Source organism: Polistes dominula, unplaced genomic scaffold, assembly GCF_049000335.1.
Source record: "Polistes dominula isolate Pdom_NZ unplaced genomic scaffold, Pdom_raw_medaka contig_20, whole genome shotgun sequence".
NCBI classification, from domain to species: domain Eukaryota; kingdom Metazoa; phylum Arthropoda; class Insecta; order Hymenoptera; family Vespidae; genus Polistes; species Polistes dominula.
The window spans coordinates 6,928,130-6,953,485 of NW_028301147.1; the positions used below are offsets into that span (position 1 = coordinate 6,928,130).

General features: G+C 38.6%; 1 protein-coding gene across 1 annotated transcript in view; it reads left to right on the forward strand.

The window, feature by feature from the left end:
* The window catches only part of LOC107074079 (uncharacterized), a 103,318-nt gene that overhangs the window by 9,419 nt on the left and 68,543 nt on the right, over positions 1 to 25,356 (forward strand). Inside the window, exons 2-3 of the mRNA XM_089177296.1 lie at positions 6,865 to 6,975; positions 22,308 to 22,366. Coding sequence (XP_089033422.1) covers positions 6,865 to 6,975; positions 22,308 to 22,366 — 170 coding nt within the window. The remainder of the gene's footprint in view (positions 1 to 6,864; positions 6,976 to 22,307; positions 22,367 to 25,356) is intronic.

Below are 25,356 nucleotides of genomic sequence, written 5' to 3' on the forward strand. Positions count from 1 at the left end.
CATATATTTACGTAAACGTGTGAACAGTCGCGTGTAGCGGCGCATAATGAGGGAGTGACTCGTTGGAACTGCTCTCGCGGTCTCCCTCGAAACGTATAGATAAAAACGGGACAACAACAAGCCGATACTTTTCCGTGGATATCGATTACATTATAAATCCCATACACGGGCTTGCGTTGCACACCTATTACCATAAATAATTATCGCATAACCGTCCAAGCGAGTGAGCGAGCGAGAAAGCTAGCAAGCTGAAAACGTTGTTCAGATAATGTTTAAACTGTGCGCTTTAATTACATCGCTGCCTACTACCTGTTGCTGCTTGATCGCAAAATAAATATTTATTTCTCTGAATATTAATCTCACGTCGATACTCACGCTTGATTATAGCTGGAGAAGAAAAAATTATCTTTTCTGCCAACGGCACGTTTCTTTTTAGCCAAATTGCATGAATATTGACAAACATCTCAGTTAAAAAAGGAAGAAAACCATTAGCAAGTTCAACAATTGATATAAAAGAAGAGAGAGAGAGAGAGAGAGAGAGAGAGAGAGAAGACAGATCGATATCCTGTATTTCCGTTCGACCTAATTTATTACTTCTTAATGAAGCACTTATAAGATATTCCTCGAACATTCCAATCGAATAAATTACGAGTTATATCAAAAATAATTAAATTTCAACGGAACATTCATATGCGACCGTTGAAAAGTTCGTTGGAAAGAAAGTTGAACACGGCAGTTGTAACGTCTTTAAAGATAAAGAACTCGCGTGGAGGCGAAAAAGAATCGGTTAAGAAAGAGCAGCAATGTGTTAAAGGCGAGTCATAAAAGGTGAAATACAGGATGCGTGTAAGTTAGCCTTGACGATCCGTTGGCTCGCACCTGTAGGGGGCCCAACTTGAGACAATGAGCTAAGGGAGCACGGTTACGCATCAGGACGCAACGTAATCTTCGAAGACGCCCAACGTCGTGAAGAAAGTAAGTTCGTTCGTTTAAAGGGCCGGATGTCCTTTCGTGTTGTTCGTAATTGCTAGCCCATTGAGAAATGTTCAAAAGACACTCATATCATTCTCGTTGCGCATTCATTAATCTCATTTTCTTCCGAGTACGTCTTGAAAAGACATACTTCGCACCTTCTTTGTTCAAGATTGTTTTATACCGAAGGAAGTCTTTTAGAAACTTATTGCTGGCTAAGTCAACGGGCGGTCCTCTCTTAGTGGTTTCTCAGACAATAACTTCCTGTTCATTTTAATTAGTCACTTTAATTGAAAAGACAGCGCTCTAGCACTTTTTATTAACGCCTAATAAATAGAATTAAATACCGATTAAAAGTGTAGGAACGTGTACGCAGGTATGAACGTATTTACGTTCTCTCAATGTACGTGTTCATGCCAAGTGGAACGTATTGCAGATCCGCATCACAGAATCATTCGGAAAATGTGTTTACCTACGATTTGATAAGAGAATACGAGATAACACTATACCAAATTTTACTTAAAAGAAATTACATATATGAATCTTATTTCTAATATATTCATTCTTCAGATAAAATATTAACAAAATCGTGTGCTTTTAAATAGTATTAATTCTAAATCGCGTAAAAAATGTTTAAGCTAATGGTTTTTACAAAGTTCCTCAAATAAAAAAGGAAAAGCGATCGAGCGTATAGAACAAGGGACACGGGACATGGTTCCACCTAAAACGCACGGTCGAAGCAGGCATGGAAAACAATTTCGCGGGATAAAATGAGCCATCAAAAACAATACGACAGTTAAAAGCTTTAATTCGGCCCGGTCAAAGGTTGAGCGGATTCCGTTTGACTGCAGTCTGAGTAGAAGAGGAGAGAAAGAGAGAGAGAAAAAGAAAGAAAAAGAGAAAGATATGGATAGGAAGGAAGGAGAGAAAAGGAGAAAAGTAGGGAGAACGAGAGAAGGCATAAAGGGAAGAGACGAAAGGAGAAAAAGAGAGAGAGAAAGAGTGTGGGAGGGGGTTTAAGGGAGGAGGGTAAATGAGGTAGTAGAGAGAAACGAAGTTGAACTGGTAGCTTTAGACCGATGTAGCTGGACCTTCTCATAAATGTATGTGTGTGTACGCGTGTGCGTCATTTTACGTTGAGGGATTATTATGGGAAACGAGTACGAAAGCACCCCCGATATCCCACCGTGGAGACGTTCTTCGTCTGTGTGATTGTACGAGTGAATGTATTCGTCCCACAAACACGAGTTACAAGTAGTATTCGCACAAGGGTTATTGTGTCTGTATTCTTGCGTCTCTATAAACGCGCGTATATGTGCATATTTGTGGCACATCATCGAGCTCGAAGTTTCTGTTCAGAGTAGGAATGTTAATACCGTGGCTGTCACCAGCAGCTAACGACCCAACCGTTCCATTCATTTTCACATTGGTCCACAACTTTTTGGACCCATATACCGAAACATTTCGTTACAGCTCGAAGGAATCCCATGCGCGATGCTTATCTTGTAAGATCTTATCGTAGGTACTGATATATCGAAATCCCTGTTATCTGATAAGAAGACAACTGTGAACAATATGTCCGATAATCGATTTGATCGCGAATCTTGTAATTATCTATGTAGAATGACAAATAATATGGCATTTAGTATCAACATTTAAAGAGTCTGGTATATCTTTAATTGGAAATCTTAGCGTATTTACTAATGTTTAAAAATAAATTAGCGAATATAACGTAGTGAATGATTATTCATTGTTGTTAAAAGAATTTTAACCATTATTCATCTAACAGAAATGGAAAAACTATATAGGATCGACAAGAAAATGTCTTGTAATAGAATGAGCAATCACGCAAATGGTAGGAAAGATTCGAGATATGAATGGAAACATAGCTATTGCTAAGTATGTATCCCAGATGAAGCTGATACAAGTGCGTCCAATTATCGTTCTCTCTTATCGTCGCGGAGAAATCAACGAGCATTGGCGTACTTCCTATTGATCGTCGATGCATAACGCTCGACCTCGAGATTGCCAGATTTACACGTTTATGAAACTCGGTCATCATAACTTCTATTAGAAAATATATGTAAATATATGTACACACAAAGTATTACCCCGTAATATTTTTAAATAAACTTTTAACTTCCAAAATTTATCGTTTAACTATAAATAAAAAACTGTTGATATAAGTAACGTAATAATAACAATAATAATAATAAGAAGAAAACTTATTTCCTTAGGAAAAAAAGTTCTTATCTTCAACTCAAAAATTTCAACATCGACTACTAAAGTGATATTTTAAAAGCTTAAAAAAGGCCATGTGTTTTCGACGAGCCTCGGGATCGAGATCAGCACGTAGGTTTGGGTCACATAACGCGTACAGATCACATACATTCCAGCTTGATTGAGTAGGAAGGCGGAAAAGACTGACTCTAGGGAGTCGACGATATCGATCTACTCGATCTATGGAACTGGACGCTCGCAAATCAAGCGTCCCGCAAGTGTGCTACCATGCTCAGTTCTACCAGTGTATCTATGTTACTATATCTATCGATGTATCCTTCTCGTTACTTAAACAAGTCTATTTGCCCAAATACGAACGAGAATGTTGGAAATCAACATACCAAGGAAAGAAAATTTACGCGTTTCTCATTAGATCCGTCCAGTTCCTATTGTTTTGCTTTGTAAAATTACTGAATTTATTCGAACGATCGTTATAATTGCTAATTACACTTGCTGGAGTAAACATTATTTTTGAAATTAATTAGAGAATAACAAAGAGAATTATAATCGATGCATGAATATTTTCTAGAGAACGTCTAATTACGATGCGAGAATGTCATTGACGTATAACGAAAGATCTAGTGCAACATTCGTAACAAATGTATCCGATTCGCTTTCGAACGGGCAAAGAGAAGTTCGCGGTAAAGTGTGAAAAAGGAGTAAAAAGAATAGAGAAAAGAAAGAAAATCGGTGTGGGCGCGTGCGAACATCGAGAAGAAAAGTTGAATACGTGGATAGATAGTAAAAGAAGCAAGGATATAGTGAAGAGGACCCCGGAGTAGCGAAAGCTGACTGAAAAAAACCGTAACGAGAAACACGAACACCCTTGGATAAAAGGAATAAAAAAAACCGGAAAAAACAGTGGAATGTTCCACTCCCTCTCTTTTTCCCTACTCCTGTGGGTCGTTTCGGAGGGAGGAAATGAAATCGACAGGCCGTCCACCTATCGGTTCGATGCCACATCTATATACGTATACAAGTAGGTGTGTGAACGCGTGCGCGCGTGTACCTACTCTCGATGCACCATACACATATTCACAACTCGCTTTGTCCCCACGTGTACGGCATGCACGTTACGAGAGTGAGGAAGCGAGAGAGAGAGAGAGAGAGAGAGAGAGAAAGAGAGAGAAAGAGAGTGAGAGGAAGCATCCCGGCGCACCGCTCGCGCCCACGTATCTACCAATACCGTGGTGGGGCCAGTAGCGTGTATACGATCCGACATAACTAAACAAGCAACAAGTGACCTTAAAATCTGCGAATAAAAATACTGGCCACTGATCGGGTATCGCGCGCAGCTGCGTCCAAAAGTTAGGGAGCGAGGACGCTGCACTTCTCTCTATATGCCAAGGAACAACCACCTTACACCAATAAACCGGATGCTCTTACTGCCTTCAATGTAAACACTTTGATTAGCATCCAAAAGAGGAAGGACTCATAATTGATTCGTACATGACAAAGAATGATCATTAAGGATAATCTTAAATTGATTAAGATTAAATTGAAAATCATAATTATTGATATCTGTAAAATATTTTTAATCGGAATTATACGTAGTGTTAGTTAAACAGCATTAGTATATGATGCAATATTATATGTTGAATACATGTAGCTACGTGTACGAAAAAACGATCGATACTTGAAGAAGGATATGATTCTAAAGCATCAGAGAACTAGGAGGAGATGAGAATAAGAGGAAAAGAGAAGACAGAACCCAAGCAGCTTAGTTCCAATAGCGACCACCTAAGCAAGAGCTCGCCACTGTCCAGTAACCCTTTCTCACCAACATATAAACGAATTTGTAAACCTTAGGATGAAAAGATATATTAATACAGACGATCGAATTTTTCATTAAAGTACATCTATACACGATCTCGTAAAGACACACTACTTTACTATTGAGACAATAGATTCGTCTGCAGCCTCGATAGAAATAAGCATTGGTAGGGGGTAGCGTATGTCCTCTTTTCGTGCATTTCTTTTTCTCTGGTTTTTCCCCTCTCTTTTCGACTATCGCGCATGACCGTGAAGTTATTTTTTCTTCTTATTTCGGAAAACAAAATAATACACATGAAACTTTTTAACGAAGATATTCGAATTTATTAATATTTTTATAAGGCAATAATTTGGATAGATCAGTGATTATCTTATTTCAATTATGACACGATTTATTTCCCCATTGCTATAATTTCTTAAAAATTCTCTCAATTACAACTAAGCCGATTGTGAAAGAGAAAGGTTAAATTCATTCATCGATAAGGAATAGTAGTAGTATTTCCTTGGAAAAAGAAGAAAAATGAAATAGTAAAAAAAAATAGGAAAAAGAAGAAAAGAGGAGGGTGAAAGACCTTGCAGAAGAAAAAGTGTCGGCAAGGTGGTAGGGGAAAAAAGGCGCGAAAGAAGTTTAAGTCGATGTGTTCCTATCTCTGTCATTGTCGTCCTTTCGTAGCGATTTTCATCGTCGTAGCAGGTTCAGCTACGTCGCGAGGAGTAGGAGGAAGAAGAGTTGAGAAAGGTTTGCGGAACGTACGTCGAAGGCGCCACCGTCCGGGCTATCGGAGATGACGGAGCTTTGAGGGGCGGTGAGGGGTCAGGAGGAGGAGGATGAGAGAACAGTGGCGGTGGAGGCGACGGTCTGCGCGGCGCGTGCTTCTCTCCCTTTGGCTTACAGCATCCGCCGACGGAGAGAGAGCTTCTCTCCTCTCTCCGCCTACGCCGTGGCCGGCTCGTGTGCGCGAGAGAGCGGTGCGAGAGAGTGGTGAGCGCCGTGTGTGCGCCAGTGCGCCCGCAAGCCCGCAAGTTCGCGCTCTGCCACGCAGCCCAAGCTCTCTCTAGCCGCGCGCTCGTTCATCGGCCACGTTCATCAGCCGGGCCCCACGCGAAAAGAGACGAGCACCCCGGGGGCCGCCCTCGTTTCCTTCTCATCCTTGTCCATAAACGTCGTTTATCGTAATCGTACACGTCGCGCGGAATAAGAAATTTTAAAATTACAAAAAAAAAATCTACAAAAATTCTATTTGTATATATTGTTTCGGGGAAAAATTATTAAAAAGCAAAATTTTAATATACAACAATAACAACAACAACAAAAGGAGGCAACAACTACTTCATAAAAAGAAGAAAGTATTAAAAAGAAGAAGTTTAAAATACGATTACACGCGTACGATTAGTTGTCAACAAGAAAATTAAGAAGAAATTAGTAAAGAAGAAAGAAGAAGAGGAAGAGTGAAGTCAAACCAAAATAACGTATCAATGTACACAAGTTTAGGCCCAAAATTGTTAAAAAAAGAATATTTATTAAAGGGATAAACCACATTTAAAAAGTAAGGATAAGAGGAAATTAGCGACGAACTGAGAGCGGTAACACTTCTTTTTAACGGACGAGAAAGAAAAGCAAGTTATAGGGGGTGATTCTTTGGAAAAGAAACGTCGTCTCCGAGGGAGAAAAACTCGAACAACAAGCGCGCGCGCGCCACTTATACGAAACACTTTTTTCTTTGACCATTTATCGGAAGCGAGCAAGAATTGCTTCTGCCGCATCTCTTCTAATACGCCTAACCAATTCTCATTATCCTTGGCGTACTGAAAGACGACGATAGGAGAATCCCGATGAAGGAGGATAGAAAGAGAGGAGATCTCGACACGTTGTGCACCGATCTGTGATTTTCATATATTCGTAACACCCTCGACACCAGCTCGTCTTCTTCGGTTCGACGCGAAAGACAGGTGAGTTCTCGAGGGATATAAAGTTTACATTTTATGGATTATCCTCTACTTTACTATTTTATTTTATATCATTTATTATGTTCCAAGTAGAAGTTTGATCTCAGAATGTTCTTTCGAAGATATTTGTCAATCGATGAATAGTCAAAAATTGAGAAAAGTTTTTTAGAACATTTCTCAAACTATTTTTTTCTATTGAAAGTAGTGTAGTCCGTCAATATTTAAATGAAAGATATTGTAGAAATACTTCGAATTCACATTCTGAGATACTAGCATGAAGATTCAGCATGGATGTAGCTTATTTTCTCTTGTGATTATTCTTTCATTTTTTAAGCTTTTTTTAATTTTGTTATTTTCATTTACTTTACGGAAGAAAAAGTGTAACGATTCATTAAGCCGCCGTCACGATGATACTTATTTCGATCGTCCCTTCCTTGCACGATATATTGCTTCCAATGATTATAGCTAATAATACTTTTCTTGTAAAAAAGTATCTATATTACTGGTTTACATTTTATATTAGTAAAAGAAAAAGGAAGTGATATATAAATTCGTCGATGATCGAGGGATCGCTTTATTGCGTTCTCCTTTGTCGGCCCATTGCGGATATTTTCTCCTTAAAAGGGCTACTTCTTGAACGAAGGGAAAAGTCTCTAGAGGTGATGGTGATGGTGAAGTGTGTGTATAGTGATGATTAAAATAACGGTTTTCATATGCGTTAAACGGATCTGTATAAAAATATCGTAAGAAAAGCGGTTCGTCGTGTGTGGCTGTGTGATCTTCATTAATCTGATATTTAACACTATCGTAAATATCATGTATCGTTAAATACTCGTTTGAGTGCGTTAAGTGCATAGATCGGTGCAGTAGAGATTAGAAAACAAAGTCTAATGTCAAAATTATGATGATCAGAAATTTTGTTAGAATGAGTTTAAGTTATTCTAAATTTACATGGATATTAATAAATAAATATTAAATCGTAAATAATTTACGATAGATATTCATACTAACTGTTAGTTAAAAATTTTTGTTCAGAGAATGGTTAAATTCATTACATACAAAATAATAAACACGTTTATTATTTTATTAAATAAATCTGATTTTAATGGTGTATATATTACAGATATTGACAATTAGCCACATGTGATAGTAACATATGTAGAAACGTGTATTATTCTTATTTTATATATACTCAAAGCTCAAATTCTAATAACAATTTAAAAGATATTGGTTAAAACATCTTAATCAGTTGAATTCTTAAATATGAGTTTTTAAGTAGATACGGGTAAGTTTTAGTCAGACGAAGAAGCAGTCACGTCACACATTGTGCCGACGGTACCGAACTATAGAACCGAAGAGTTCAAAATAAATCAAAATATTTTTCGTGCCAATATTCGTGTAAAAAAAAATGTTTTTCGCATCAATAATTACAATTTTATTCACATAATGATTCATCCTTGTAAACTGAAACTTAAGAATACGAGATATTAAAAAACATCAAGCGCGCGTTATCGCACTGCACTGAACTATTTCTGCAACTGTAACTGTGGCTTTCTGCTGACGAACGTAACTACGACATATTGTTACTTAACATTTATACGCGTGTAAAAAGAAACACGTTACATGAATTTTGATATTAGAAATGCCGAGAATGATATTTAAATGAATCGAAAAAAAAATAATGTTTTATTTCGAAGTAAGAAAAACGTATTTTTATTCAAATAAGTTTTTATTTGAAGAAAATAATGAAGTTAATAGTGCGAATAAGAAGAAGTTTGCATTAAGAACATTCAAAGAGAACTGAAAAAGTTCGGCGAGTCGTACAAGTTCGTAGAGAGGATCCGGTAAAACCAGTTTTACGAGATACCCGAAAGAAGGGTTGAAAAAGGGTAGAAGCGTATGTTCGTGGACGAGGCTTTATCAAAATGCAAACCGGTACTGTTTTGTTGGCGTAATGTCGCATGGCAGTTAGCGGTTCAATCGATGGTCGCGTATAAACAGCTAATAATCAAACGAATCGTGTCATAAACAATCCCCACGATGGGCCGGAGGGAATGGAGAGGTGGTAAAAGTATAAATGAGTGTCGATCGGTAGTGGGGTATGGTGCTGATGGGTGGGGACGGGGGATGGGGGAGTTGCCTAGTTCGAAAAGCGCAGACAAGCTTGACCCACGTAAAAATTTGTTTCGATATATACCCCACCACAATACTATAATATCTATACTCACTCGTGTGAAAATGATTTTCCCTTATGGACCGATTGGCAAGGTCGACCTTCTTTTGTTTGGTTTTTCTTTTTTTTAACGTATATTAACACATTTCCTATATAACGATAACAAGATTTCAGAGAAAGTTAATTTTATATCGAGAATAATTCATCAATTTCGATTTCATTCGAAAATATTTGGAATATAATTAAACGAACGAGCGATAGCTTTGCCGAGAGGTGTTTGACAGATTTAGACTTTGCACGAGCCTCGGTTTATCGCGTCATTTATTTTAATGCTCATTTCGTGTATTGCCGTTCATCCGCGTTGGAATTTTTTATCGGAATTTGAATTAACGTATGTTCTTCGAATTCGTCTAATTCATACGTTGATAATATAACAAAAATTTCGATAATGATATTTTTGATAATAAATTTTACATATTTCATAATTAAATTCAAAATAATATTATTACAAGATCATTAAAAGTCTAGTTTTCGAACGTGCACGTATTTGTAAAAACAGTTCGGTGCTATATCGTCGTCTTGCTTCTGTAATTTTCACTTTGCCATTCATACATTATATTAAATCGTTGATTCTATTTTATGCTGTAACGTGGCAACTTGGAGAAACCTATTGTCGTGAAAATAATCGTTTTGATTGAAACGTTTAACTCCTCAACGACCGATATATTCCGAGCATTCTGATACTGTGTGGATCGGGCTTATGCCAGCAGACTGGTACATCTATATGTGCGAATACGAGGAATTCCCTATAAATATATCCGTAATCATTGGTGTGTAAGCTGTTATTCATTAATAACATAAAACATCTGGAAATTTAAAATAGAAATTTAGTGTCTTCTATTAAAATAAATGTAATAATGATTTGCAGTTTTATATATAAAGTATACGTTAAATATTTACGTATATGGTATAAAGATTTGAAATAATGTTTTACAGAGTTATGAGAAAATATTATTATTAAAATTCGATATCCTTTAAAAAACGTTCGACGAGTAGAAAAGACGCGCGATTGTCCGGCGAGAGAGCGTACAAGGTCGCATCCGTTGTTATCCTTCACAGCGGGAGTTCAGTACGGTGAAGGGTGAAGTTGTTGGTGAGTTAGCCTATAGGAACAAGGACTCACTCGTATTCGTGTAGGTTCGAGGGGTGAACGGTACGATAAAGACGACGAACGAGTCGGCATGCGACTACTCGTCGTATCGATGCTCGAGGAGAGGAAAAATATGCGGGAGGACGGGTGAAACTTGCATCCGCTCTCCTATCTCCCCCGATAGAATCGAAAGTCTCGTCGACGAGCTGACGAGAGAGAAAACGAAGGGGATGGGATTGCTGGAAGTTGGAAGAGAGACGAAAGAAGAGAATAGAGAGAAAGAAAAAGAGTAAGAGAAAGAGAAAGATGTTCGGGGTGAGTCGAGGTTTGCTGCTTGCAAGGGACAACTGGACGAAGAAGTGGGAGGGGGCTTGGTGTGTAGATCAGGATAGGTAGACGAAAGAGAATGAGAAGAAGAGTGGGATGAAAAGGAACGCAGGCCACGATGAGAGAAAGGGGTTTGGGGGGTGTGACGAGTAGCGAGGGTGAGTGAGTTAACTGCAAAACCCGATCGTCCGTGTTTTTATCTTAAGACGACTCCGCGCGTCGGCTAGAGGACCGAGAGGAAGATAGAGAGAAATGGATGGAGGAAGAATGAGAAAAAAAGGAGAAACGCGAGAAACGAAGAAAGATATATGTCTATAGATATATATCTGTATATATATATGTATACATAGAGAAAGAGAGAAAGAGATAGAGATGCAAAGAAGAAGGGGTTGGAAACGAAACTGGAAGGGGTTTCCTCGTCGACGTTAGAGTCGAGACTAGTAGAGGGGTAGTAGTGACGGCGGCGGTGGCGATGTCGGTGGTATGCGGAGGGGTAGTCCGACGGGGGTGGACGAGGGGGTGACAGTTTCGCTCTCCTACGGAAGAATTGGTGGGGATAAGACTACCCTCGGAGGCAGGAGTGCGTTTGCGCCGCCGCCGTGGAGGTGGCATCGGGTGCTAAGGGTTGCTTATTCGCTCCGGTCCCTGCACGCGGGAGGAGAAGGTTGATATCGTCTCTTCTCTCTCTTTCCCTATCTCTATCTGTCTTTCTCTCTCTCTTTCTCTTTCGCACTCTAACTCTATCGTGCGCTTGCTCACCCTCACTGAAACATACATTCTCTTTCCATCTCCCTTGCTCTTACTCTTTCACCCTCACGGCGCGAGCTATCTCTCTCTCGTTCTTTCTCTTTCTCACTCACACTAGTTATCGCTATATCGTTCTCGCTCCCTCTTTTTCTCATTCTCCTTCTTTCTCGCTTTCTCCTATCTCGCTCGCGACTGCTTCTCTCCGACACGCGTACACACGTACGTATATATACAAGAACACATATACAGAAGCGGACGAACGAAGAGACAGTGTGAGAAGGAGAAAGAGAGAGAGAGAAGAGTACACGTAGACACACGTATATAGAAAGTACGGGGGTGGGGAACCCCTCATCGTCCCCGACTGCAGGGTAAGGGTGGTCTTTAGGTCTGTCAGTAGCAAAGCGGCGGCCTCATCATACGGAGCTGCCGGGCTGACCAGCCAGGCCGAAATCACTTAAGACGCGTACACCTTGTAATAGAAGGACCGGCACGGGGGCGCGCGCGCGTCCACCGCATATTCACATACATACAAACACAAGTCCACACACTAACGCGTCATATACTTACAAAAGCATGAATACATTTACAGATACAGAAGTACATATATACACATGCATATACGCATACATATATATATATACAGATTCAAAAACATGTACTCGTGTACGAAAGGACATGCATAGTAGAAACGATCGGACACGGGGTGCAGAATATTAAGGAATCTCGTGCGCGCGCGTTTGCACACTTATCACAAAGGGATCAAGCGGTAGAAAAGGAAGCGAATTAACAGCAGTCGCAGCGGCAGCAGCAAAACCCGCGTATCTGTCACCGCGAATTGTCGTTTTCGCGAAGGCAATAACAATTAAGATTTTGAGCATCATTACGCACGCATACACGAAGAAGAAGAAACGTCGACATAATGAAAGAAAAAAATCGTCGAGTGTGGACGAAGGAAGGTGTCTAGTTATCTGGAGGAAGCGGGACCAAGTCGTTTGAGACGTTTAGACGTACGGTGTTGCGACGGGAAGACGTTCATTGCCGGTGGTGTTGGTAGTGGTGGTGGTTCTGGTGGTGGTGCTGTTGGTGGTGGTGGTAGTGCTGCTGCTCGTGGAGGTGGTGGTAGTGGTGGTGCTCCTGGTGATAGTAGTCGCTGGCCGCCCTTACAGAAAGACGCTGCTAGCTGCGGCTCGGAAGATGGCTCCTTAGACCTTCTCGGACATGATGCCGAGCGAAATGATAAGATTCTCGCGAAGGACAATATGACCATACGGGATAGCATCGTGTTTTATACCGCGTTGACTTATCGTAGACATTTAACTTAATCAATGTACCTTACGCGAGTGATTATACGGGACAAGTTAATGAAACAAAACAATTAAAAGGCAGAAGAGTTAAAGCAAAAAAAATTAATTGGACTCGGCCGTAGCTGCGAGAAACTTAAGAATATTTTACGATTACGGGTATATCAATAGGGACATCCTTTCCCAGTGTGATATTCGTGACATTCGTCTTATGTTTGTGTCTTCGATGCCTCTAAGATCACAACGTTTAAAACGACATTCCTTCTCTTTTTTAATATTTCAAGTTGAAAGATTTTGTGCGCGTTATCGTACGCTCGCGTGTCAGTGTGCACGTGTGTCGTTCTACCGGGATAACGCGGCTAATTGCGAAAACAAGGTAAAGTTTCGTGCCGCGTATACTTCGAGAGCTACTATTTTGCGAAAGTGATCTCATATATTTTGGGAAGCTTGTTAAGTTAATTACCAAATCTACGAAATAATAACCGAGCATAATTCAACAGAGTCTTCGAAACTTGGTCGCGTTCGTGATCGAATATGATTTGTTCTGAAAGTTTCTAAATTTTATCATGTGATTTCAATCAGTGAATAATTATTTTCTATTAAAAAGAATCTATTGCGTCGCCAAGTTTTGTCGTCTCTAACGACTTACAATAAAAGATGCGTAAATATTTGTTATTTATGAAAAAGAAGCAGTAACATTAAATTATATACAAAACATAATTTAAATTAGTCGGAATGATTCAACGATTCTTCGTTTTTCAAGTGATGAACGTAATATAAATTCAAGGAAAGATCGACGGTCAGGTTGTCGAATTCAGTGAAACGTGATCGCAATGATAAAAGAAAAAAAGAGAAAAAAGGGGTTTGATAGTGAAGCGATAGCGACATCGAAAAGAGCCGCGCTTCGTATTATTCGGTGGTGTTTAATTGAGATTTAATTGACCCCTCCATTATTCATCGCGATTGTCAATGCGCAGCTAATACGGTCTATATGTGTGTCTTTTCTCTCTCTCTCTCTCTCTGTCTCTCTCTATCTATGCGTGCGCCTGTGTGCTATTTGTGTACGTGAGCAGTGTTGTTTCACTTTCGTTATCTCACATCCTTGTTACGAAATATAGTTTATATTTTTTTCTGCCTTGTGTTGTGGTATTGTTTTTTTCTTTCCCACATTCCTGACATTCCTATCTTGCGATGCGTTCGCGATTACAAGTTTTTATCGGCTTCTCATAACTGGCTGTGAAATATTACGGAACTGTTGTGTTCCTTATTGTTTTATTTTTACGGAATAATAAATCTTTGTAGTTCTCTTGTGCCAGTAAAACGATGATAAAAACTTGTGCGACGTTCGCATCTTGATTTCCTCATTGGTTTGTATTATTTTATTATTATATTATTTAATTATTTTAATTTGATGTTCTCGTAACAAAATAAAAAAAAGTCGCGAGATCCTAGACAGTTCATCGTCTTGAAACATAGACGATATAACATGGATGATATCATAATAAAAAAAGAAAGTTTCAATTTGGATTACTTCGACTAGTGCTTTTATCTATCAGGAATACATCTATCAAAATGCGAGCTCATTTATTGATATTGCATTACCTTTACTTACTCGGTTTTAGCCCGTCGCGATGTGATGTTTCTTTAGCCAGCGATAATACTACGAAATTGCATTTAACTAACACGAAATGGTTATTTTCTACACTTTTATTTTCAATTTTCAAAATTTTCCTTAAACCTAATCCTTATTATGTATTTCTTTAAAAAAATTTATTTTACAATCAAATGAGAAGACAATACTTGTTAGGTGTTAAAATTTGTGAAACTATTATATGTGTAGAAAAGTTCTTAATTGGATTATGCAATATCCATCCTTGAAATCGCTTTTCGTATTACAATCGGCTTACCGCACAGTCTGGCAGCTAAGTCAGTAGTAAAAGCCCTTGGTGGTTAGACACCAAGTCTTTACCTACTGACTGTAATACACTGATAATAAGTGTAGTACAAATATAAACAGTGAACGTCAAAATATTGCATATATACTTATCTTTACTGTAACGATATCTATGTCTTGTTATGAGTTGAAATCAACGAAAAACAATCGTTTAATTGAATGATCTTTGAAAGTTATCGGAAAACTGTTTCGCAAGGAAATAAGAAGAAATATTACAAATCATTAGATTTAGTTTATAATAATTACAAGATTATTTAAGACTTCAGTTTACCGTCGATCCTTTATTTCAGTAGGATGTACAAGTCGAAAACAAAAAAAAAGATTCGATTATCTATCGACGATTTTTTAAACATCATAAAAGGCCTTTGACCCATAATCAAGAAATGCGTCGAACAATACGGGGCAGCTGTCACTGTCGTTGTTGTGGCCCCTTATCAACATCTGCCTCGTAAAGCGTATTGTTCCATGTAATACATATACATTTTAATACATACAATTATACATATATTTGATATTATATAAACAATCAGTAAAACCAGTCACATATTCGAAGACGCGTATAATATACGACAGTTTCAAGTTTAGAGTTCCACTCTTATCGTTAATTTTTTCGTTTTATTTTTGTTCACGCATGAAACAAAAAATAATAACTCTATGATTTGAATTCAGAATTGTCTCTTTTGATGTTGGAAAAGAATACCAACTTTATAATAAGTTACGCGAATCACGATAGATTCGTTCAACATCAGATTTCGTAGAAAAAAAAGATATTTCGAATTGCTAACCCTAATTCGGTCTTATATTGCGGTTAGGGATCTTAAAGCACAAACAAAATGGGAAGGGAAGTAGAGATTTGACGAAGGGTCGATCGATCGGAATTAAACTTTCTGTCTCCGTTAAGCGCGATCTTAGCTTCCATGCTCCGCGTAACATTACGGTTCTTAATTAATTTTCTCAAACCCAATTTGCCGTGAGGATAAAGTCAAATCTCGGAAAGCGTCGCTGCCGTTCCTGTGCAGAGACTAAAGTTTTTTCGAAACTGAAGACGAGCAGAAAGCGAGCTTTTCCCTCATGATGATATAACTCATGGATATTTGGCTTAATGTAATCACGAGTAGTATCTTGGTGTTAGTCATCGCGACGACGAATTCTGTGCAGTCCCGACGGATCCGGGAAGTTCTCTTTTCGTATATATTCTCCGTCTTCCTTCCGAACTTTCACGAACATCTCATTTCTCCAGACAATCTTCTAATTCGAATCTACAAACGTCGTAAGTGAATTTCTAACGAAATAAGTGTAAAGAGACAATGACAAGTAAAAATGCATATTCAAATAGATCGATCGATAGCACGTATAAAAAGTTTATAAAATAATTAAATAATTTTATAAAATAATCAGATATATTGCAAGAAAAATGTATCATTAAATACAATTGTATAATATGATCATTTTATTTGACGATTTCATTTATATTTTTCGTAAACGGTGATAGAGTAATTTGACTAGTTTTCTAACCAACGATATCGGTTTACCATAAGAGAAATAGGCATGCTAACGTGAGTCTTTCACCCTCATTCGCGTGCGATAAAAGCGAGAAAAAGCTGGCGACAGCAATTTTTCCAACTACCACCTCGACTACCATCACATGCGTTCTCTCTCTCTTTTCTCGTAGTATATTTCACAAGAGAAGAGAAGAAAGCAGAAAAAAATGCTACTCACTTTTCCAGTGAACCTTGATTGTCATTGTAGAGGCTTAATCGTTTGGGTCGTTAGCAAAGTTCGCGTGTACACTCACTCGCGTACCGCGCTCTGATTACGCAGCGATTCTCATCGGAATTTCAGGGACAACGAGTGCAAGTAGATAGGATACGATATATAAACGTAGGGGAGAGAGAGAGTGAGAGAGAGATTGGACCTGGGAAATTAAGTGCAAATTGTTTTTTCCTTCGTCGTATATGAAAGCCACGGTTTAAACGGGAAAAAAAATTCTTTTGATTATCGGAATTATAATTGTAAAATGTGTTAAACGTCGGTTAACAATTTTTATCAAATTTAATGTGAATTGCTTGGATACAAGTGCGTTCATTTTCTGAACGATGCTGATTAAACATCTCTTACAGAGTTTAATGAGTAGGTAGTACCGGAGTATCAACCGAAATATGAATCATTTCTTTTAACACCCTTTATAAGTAGACATAAATGGGCAAGGTCTCTGGGCTGTAATCCAAACGAGCGCATACGAAAATGTCTTTTCCAAGAGGCCTTTCTCGCTAACATCCAAGCTCGTTATATGCCAGGAGTATCGCGTAATATCTTGGCAAAGTGTCGAGGGTGAATCGCGAATCTACTCTCCCAAATGGCCACTGTTGTACGTTAGAGAATCCTCTGGGAAGTTTTCGACGGCCCCGTCGTCGTGACGCGTCTTATCCTCCTTCACATCGTCACCTTCTCGTCGTCGTCGTTGTTGTTGTCTAGAAACGCACGAAGAACTTTCCCGTCACGATCCTGGAGCATAATCTCATGGGACAGCCTTGCGATTTCGAAGGTACCGCGAAAATTTTGCGAAAATTTCGAGTCCGCGAATTGTGTCAAAACAGTTTACGTTCAAACTTAGACATTAAAATGTTCCTTCCTATGTCGAAGTTTCAACGTGCATTGGAAAAAAGTAAAAGAGAGTGCGAGAGAAAGAGAAGGAAGGAAAGAAAAAGAGAAAAATCCAAACGTTTTCTTTCATTTTTTTTTACTGCACTGTTGGGCAAAATGCTCATCGATGCTTGCCCGGTATTTCTAAAAATAAAAATATTGTTTTATACCAAGCGAACTATAAATGCACATTAAGTATAAATCCAGAAAAAAAGTCTTCTCTACTAAATATAATATCGATTTTATGATCATTTCGTATAGAAAAAAAGGAAATAGGAAAATTCAACGCTGTTAACTCGTCGGTTTCTAGTTGAAATTGGATAGTTAGCTGTATCGTGCATCTCTTTTTTTTTTAATTGAGAAAAATTCGACACACCCATACACGTTAACGATCGATCCGCGCAATAAATTTTCAACGTTTCCCATCGTGGCGAAGAGAAAAGAAACGGAGATTCACAGTTGACGGAGGAGTTGTGGTGGTACTTTAAAGAACGATTCTATGGTTGCCGTGAAAATGAATATGGGGTAATAAAAGAGGGTAAAGGGCGCGGCCTTCCCTTGTTTTTGAAAGATTCGGGAGTAACGCGGTATACATTTATGACCCTTGTCAAGAAGTAACTTCTTCGTCGAAAAAGAGAAAAAGAGGAAAAGAGAAAGAAAGAGAGAGAGAGAGAGAGAGAGAGAGAGAGAGAAAGAGAGAGAGAAAGAGAAGAATTCGTACTCCTAAACTCACCGAAACAAATGTAGTCGAATGTCTGCCTATTTGCATACTCATTGTACCGTAAGTGCTTCACCCTAACGGCGTGCGGTCGCGCGCTCATAACAGGATACGTTTCGATGACGTAGATGAAAGTGGAGCGAAAATCGGGAACAAGTGGACGTCGCGAATATTTCTGAAATCGTTAGCTACCTTCCTGCTTTTGTAGTAATAGTAGTAGTAGTAGTAGTAGTAGTAGTAGTAGCAGTAGTAGTAATAGTAGTAGTAGCAGTAGTAGTAATAGTAGTAATAGTGTTAGTAGTAATAATATGATTATTTCAAACTCGCCACTACCGATCCGTTAAATTTAATTTCTTTTATTCTTCATTTTTAAATACTCCTAATTTTATCCTCACTTAGCGTATTCTCCGAATTTTTACTCTTTTAATCATTCGATAATACTCTTTTCCATGTAACAAAATTTTTGACATATAATTGACACGTCTAAATAAACGCGAAGATAAAAACTACAGAAGTAGGAAAATTAAATGCTAAGTCATTTATTTTATTTCATTTCATGATCAATAGTATTTTAAGGTAAAATACGTAAAATTCGCGAGCTAGAAGAAAAAAAAGAAATACCAGTTATGTTTTCCGTTTTTGTTTTCATAGACTTATTTAATTTGACAAACGACAAACAACAATGACAAACGAGAAGATATTTTTACGATTCCCTTTTCCTATTGCGTTTCCTTCACTCTAGTTTATCGAGAGTTAAACGAGAAAGTAATTCCCGGTAGATCAACTTTTCTTGCATCACCGGATAAAACCTTCACCGCAAAATATATCTCTGCGGTAAGATAAGTCTTCGGTAAATATTTCTTATTTTGTCGAAACATCTTCTTTTAGATCACCGATACTGTAAAAGAAGAATTATATATAGAATCGCAAATAAATATTAATATTTGATTTAATGGAATAGAAAAAGATCGGGAGAGAAAGAATTTTGAAAAATAATCTAATGAATTCTTCGAGATGAAAAGTAGTAGTTACATTGTAAGAAGATAGAAATGGGAAAACGTAAAAGGAAGCTTCACGAACAAAAACGCGGTAGGTGCGTCGCAAATGGCGAATTCGAAAATGGGGAACTCGTTGCAATTAATAATATCGGTAATTGGTGTACGCACGGCGCGTGATGGTGAACTTCAAAGGTCATTGCCTGGTAGCGAGTTTAATTAACGCAATCGAATGAAAATATTCGTGCCGGTGCGAGGGTATGCGTAAAATATGCACACGAACAAAAGTACGTATGTATATTACGGCCGATAATCTGCGTTGGTACGCGCAGTGCCTACGAGTGTGTTGGTTTACGTGTACGCGCAGTGAAGAACGGGGAGAGGCGTACGATCGCGGCTAGTCGCCAACTCATTATGCAAAAGTTCGTTGCATTCCCGCAATTTCAATATTCGTTCAATCCCCGAAAGGTTCGAAGCGTTAAATCGTGGCATTGACCCAGATGCACTTTTCGTTTGCGAATGTATAAATCGCGATCTCGTTGTTTAAATTCACGGCTGGTTGTTAAACGAATAAAGGAGAGCGAGGGAGAGAGAGGGAGAGAAAGAGAATTTTTGTGATAAATATTACGATTAAGAATATACGTACCTATATATATATATATACACGTAAAATATCGATTATCATTTCCTTTTTTTCGTCATTTCCAGTATCATTGTACTATATAGCATAACACTTTCGAAGCGATTGAAATAGAAAAGGAAATAATAAAAGTTGCCTATTCTCTTAATCAATTCGTCAATAATGTCTCTTTTCCTGTTACTGAGTTCGTTACAAAACACGCAAACCTCTCCTGTTATATATTTCCTTCTTTTTTCTTTTTTTTTCCTTCCTTTTACCTCTCATTACGTTGCAATGTAACCTCACCTTCGTTTGTTCCGCCCCTTCCATAAATGGTCAGGATTATTTGATTTCGATGGAAAGCAAATCCGTCTTTTTCTCTTAGTCGGCATTTATTATTATCAGAGAAGGACGGGTCCAAATACAAAACTAACGTCGTCCCGGAAGTCAGTGATGCTTTCTGTCAGCGACTGCGAATCGTGATTACCAACGATACCTCTTTTCCTCCGTAAACCCTTCCCTCTTCCTCCTTCTCTTGTCCAATAGTAATTCTCTGTCTGTCTGTCTGTCTGTCTGTCTCTCTCTCTCTCTCTCTCTCTCTCATCTCTATCTCTTACCCTACAATTGTCTTCTCGAGGATAGTAGTGGATGCTCGCACGGTAATTGCGAATCGAGGTAGAGTTGTTAATGCGTCATAGCGTGCGCGTGCGATCTCCAACTCGCTGACGTCTGACGATAAAGTGCAGTCACTACTAAGGCGTGGGAACGAGATGAAGTTATGTGCGCGGGTTTATTTAACCTTCTCCTTTTAACTTTATACGTTTCAGTACTTACAATTAGAAATGATTTTAAACGACATAATATTTTGAATGACGAAGAGAAAAGCAAACAAGCGTTATCGTATTAATGATATAAATTCTATATTTCATTCTTAAAAATAAAGAATCTTAATTGGGTGTCAACATCAGGAAAAACCATTATCGGCTTTTCGACGCGTCACTAATCGCAAAAGGAACGCGGAACAACGAAGATCGGCAATGATGCATAAGGGACGCGCTTAACTGTAGAATTTCTAACGATCATGCTTCGGTAAAAAGGCAGTAACGCTGAGTGTTACGAGAGCATAGACGAAGATAGGTGCGAATTCATGCGTGTCACTCACATCGATAGGTATAACGCTTCTCGTGCGTTGCGAGAGTCTTCGAACGTGGTGCGTTCACAACGACGTCGTATAAGCCGTGCGTATCGAAGTGAGCCAATGAGCCATAGAAAGATAGAGAAAAAGATAAAAAAATTCAAGATGAAAATTATACAAAGAACAAGAGAAATGTACATAGAAATACATATAAATATGTAAATATGCAGAGATGAAGAGAGTAAAAAAAACAGAATGAAAAAAATAGACGGTAAGATAAGGAAAATAGAAAGAGAGGTAATGGGACGAAACGTTTCTAACACGCAAAGATGTTTCGTGTAGGAGACACATGGACTACATCATATCCCTACCTATTGGAGATAGAAGGGTGAGAAAAGGATAAAAGGACATGTGACTTGTCATCGATGTCACGAACGTCGTCATCGAGTCGAATAGAAGGAAGCAAGCAGTCATTTCGTTCCCACAGAGAAATGTATACTAATTAAGGCTTGCATTGTTAGGATCAATGTGCAAAGAAGACATGCTAATTACATCTCGAAGATGTCTTTTTTTAAGCCGCGTCCCTTCTTTTCGACAGGGTAGCCCGTTCCACCTTTCCTCTTCTTTTCTCCTTCCTCAACGCTCGCCTCCACAGACTTCGAGGTGAATGAAGCGCGAATCTCGCGCCCGCTTTCTTTTCCGCGCATGAAAGGGAAGTCATCTCTTTCTTTCTCTTTCTACGTTCCTATATCTCTGTCTCTCCCTTTCGTACGCACGACACACGGTTGCTGTCTCACACGTGTGTATCTTATGCGAATCGACGTCGACTCGTTGCACATACTCTCAGACCTTCCACGCTACATTCTCGGCATTGTGCGCGTCACACACGTGATGCTACGACGTTTCACTCCGTCGCTTTATTCAATCCTTTATATCTGCGAGTGACTTTAATAGTCCTTCTATTACGTCGCCAACTTTTTTACCCCCTTTTTTTCTTTTATTTTCTTTTTTCCTTCTTTTTTTATTTTTTTTTTCATTATTCCTTCTTCTTCTTCTCTTTCCTTGAAAAGGACAGAGTTGTTTCACATTAACATCACGCTTATCTGCGTAATAAAGAGCCTCACTTTTATTCCATTCGAATTGATCGTAAGTGTACGGGGAAACGTTTAGAATCGCCGTCTCGACGCGTTAAATCAAAGTCGTTCGCAAGAAATAAATATTAAGGTCGGAAGAGTTTGTTACTTCGATCGCGAACGTACACTACGTTGTGTTTATTGGCGAATTTGAATCATCTATGTTTACCTAGGAGAATGCGTACGCATCAACGCAGAGATCGTTGATTCGGTCAAATCAAAATATATAACTAAACGCTTTTGCGGCGTAGATCGTAGAAGGTTCTACGATGTTACTCGCATCTCATCTCGATTTGATCGTTTCTCGTTATTAGGTATATATGTACAACGATATTACGTATAATAAAATGCACAATTACAACTTAAGTTACTTCGAAAGAATAAGAATTCTCATAGATATTAATCAGGGACCGTTCACCAATGCGAAATTTGTGTTATAGATTGACGAATGACGCCGTAACCGTGGGCTGGTTGGTGCTCGGATATCAAAACACGGAAGGTAAGTCAAGAAAATCCTAATTTTCAAAATTTTAACGCAGTATTAATAATAAAGTTTCCATGGCTATGAAATTAATAAGTTTAATTCATTGAAAGGGTCGTAATTGTTGTTACAGTTTATCTAATAAAAAAAGGTATTATTTAGAAATATTATTTTTTGTAAGTATTTTAGATAAATAATTTTGTAAACATCGCTCCAAATAGATAAAAAGAATTTGTATTTATTCTTTTCTTTACTCTCATTGCACAAACATGAGCGCGCGCGCACTCACACGCATCCATGTTCATAGTTACTAAAGGAAAGATGTAATAGGAGAGATGTAAGACGACAGACACGATCAAAAGATCGGGTCAAGTTGCATATCTACACTTTTACGCTTCGTTAGGCATTCCTTTGAGGCGAATACATTTCCTCCGTACGTCCGCAAAAAAAGGAAATAAGAAGAGTGAGAGAAAGGGTGAGGGAAAAGAGTCGACAATCTCATAGACAAAAATCTAAGCGACCGCGTAGCGTCGTACTTTGATTCCATCCCTTTTCTTTCGTCTTCTTTTAAAAAGTTTTGTACGCCGTCCTCCCTATATGATTGCTCGGGCAAAGAGCTGAGGTCTTTCGACTCGGCTATATCGTGTAGAGTAAGAGGAGTTGGAATGTGGAGGAGACGTAGAAGGACGAATAGAAGGAGGAAGGGGTGAATGCTTAGAATTTAAAATGCATTTCATATCGTTACGTAGTACCGACTTGCTCGTCGTTCTTCTCTCTTTCTATCTTTCTCTCTCTCTCACTCTCTTTCTACCATTTCGAAGACTCTCGTTTCTCTTGGCCTCTCCGCTCGAACAGACGGCATATATATCTTTATGAACGCATCTGGAGTAGACAAGTGCATTAAAACCTCGGGCGTTAGTTCAAGTTTGAAGAGAGAGGAGAAGGAGGAGGAGGAGGAGAAGGTGGAGGAGGAGGGTTGGGTCGGGTTGTAGGAGGGTAGATGGAGGGCTCAGGAGGACACACAAAGGAATGCAAAGTAAGAACCACCGGGATCCCTTCCTCTCTTTCTCTTTCTCTTCTCTCTCTTCTCAACATCGCTCCCTTCGTCCCTCCACACCCACTCGTCTCCATCCGAGCTGGTATCACCGTCGCCTCTTCCTCCAACTCCATCCATCTCTACCTCCTCCGCAGAATGCGCCGGCTCCTCTTCCTTTACCGTATCGCTTCTCCCGTGGCGGAGGTTACAACGCATTATCATACAAGGCAGCCCTTTCTCCCCTTCCCTTAATTGTTTTCCGCCAAGCTACGTCGCGAGCGAGTTCTACTACCACCACCACCACCAATCTTTCTGCCACTACTACCATCATCTCCTTTTTCTCTTCTCCCAACCCTCTCCTGACCTCTTCATCTTCATCTTCTTCTTCTTCTTCTTCTTCTTCTCCTTCTCCTTCTCCTTCTCCTTCTTCTTCTAACACCACCGTGATCACCTGCTGAGAGAACCAAACAACGCGGCAAGTTTTTTTTTCCCTTTACGAACAAATGTTACTCTGCCTCACCATCGTCTTCTCTCTCAGCTTCATTCCTCTCTTCCTTCTTATAGAACAAGAGGTAAAGCAACGAGCGTGGGTGGTCACTCTCGGAGGGTGCCGAATTTCGCTCTTTTAACACCAATCGACGGTTCCGTAATAGTCGACATCAAAGGATCGCAAAGCTTTGTGCATCGATAATGGCGAGACTTTTCTCTCGAACCGGTGCGAGAGATGTCTACTCTTTCTCTTTCTCACTCTATATATATATATATATCTTTCTGTCTTCTTTTCTCCCTCGAGGACGTTCTCTCATATTACTTTCGATATTTCGACCACAAGTCTACTCTGTTTCTTACTTAATTTATTCTCCGCAAGTTTTCGCGCCTTTTACTGATCGCACCGGCACACTCTTCCGTGATAATTTTTTCCTTTGGGTGGTTGAGGGTTCTTCAACATTACGAATATTTCTTTCTCCCTCTCTCTCTTTCTTTCTTTTTCTTTTTCGATCATTCTCATACTCTTATTCACCCTCCTATCTTTCTCACACCTCGTAATAACGATCGTTCTTTATCTCGCCGCGAAACACTCTCTTGATATCTTTTATACTACTTCTCCCCTTTTTCACATTTTTTTTTCCAACCGCTATGGGAAGCTTTCGAAAATTGTTGATAAGAAAATCGATTGAGAGCCAATGATAATGGCGATAAGGCTACAAAGAGGAGACCTTATCGCCAGTGAAATTACCGAACGCAAGCGCGACGTTCCGCGCAACTAATGTTCGTTTTCCTTCAAGTTCCATATCGACATATGTTTAAGATGGTGCCAATTCAAGCGCGATTAACCCCAGGAGAAACGTTGTAACATTTCTCAAACTCTCGTTAAGGGACTTCGATTAGACTGGATTTTGGTCCGCCCTATTTTCGGACACTTCAATAGGCCAATTTACAAAACCTCTTCTTCCTACACAAACATGAGAATTTCGACTAATTATCCTGTTAATCGGCTAACCTTTCCATATTTATCAACGTAATTTATTTGCTGCTAAATATTATAGATAAATTAATTAATCATTGAAACTCTGAAACAATTATAAAAAGTAATGTTATAGTTTCGTTACGAACGAGAAAAAATACCGTTTACATTTATCAATTTAATTAATCATCTTTTGTTTTTACAGTTATTTAAATTGGAATTAGCCTAATATTAATTAAAGTAAAAATAATACAAAGTACATTCGTTTAAACATTATACATCTATTAATATACTTCGAATATTATATAATTTCAATCTGATATTTTATAAGATAAAAATTTCCAATTCAAAGCTATCACTGATCGGGAAAATTGTACTTTAGTTTAAACAATTATATTAAAATTTAACAAATAAACGCATATGATAAAATAATTTCAACAGATACATTATTTCCTGTTTTGTTATTCAATGTTTTTTTTTATATTTTACATACCGTGTGAAAACATT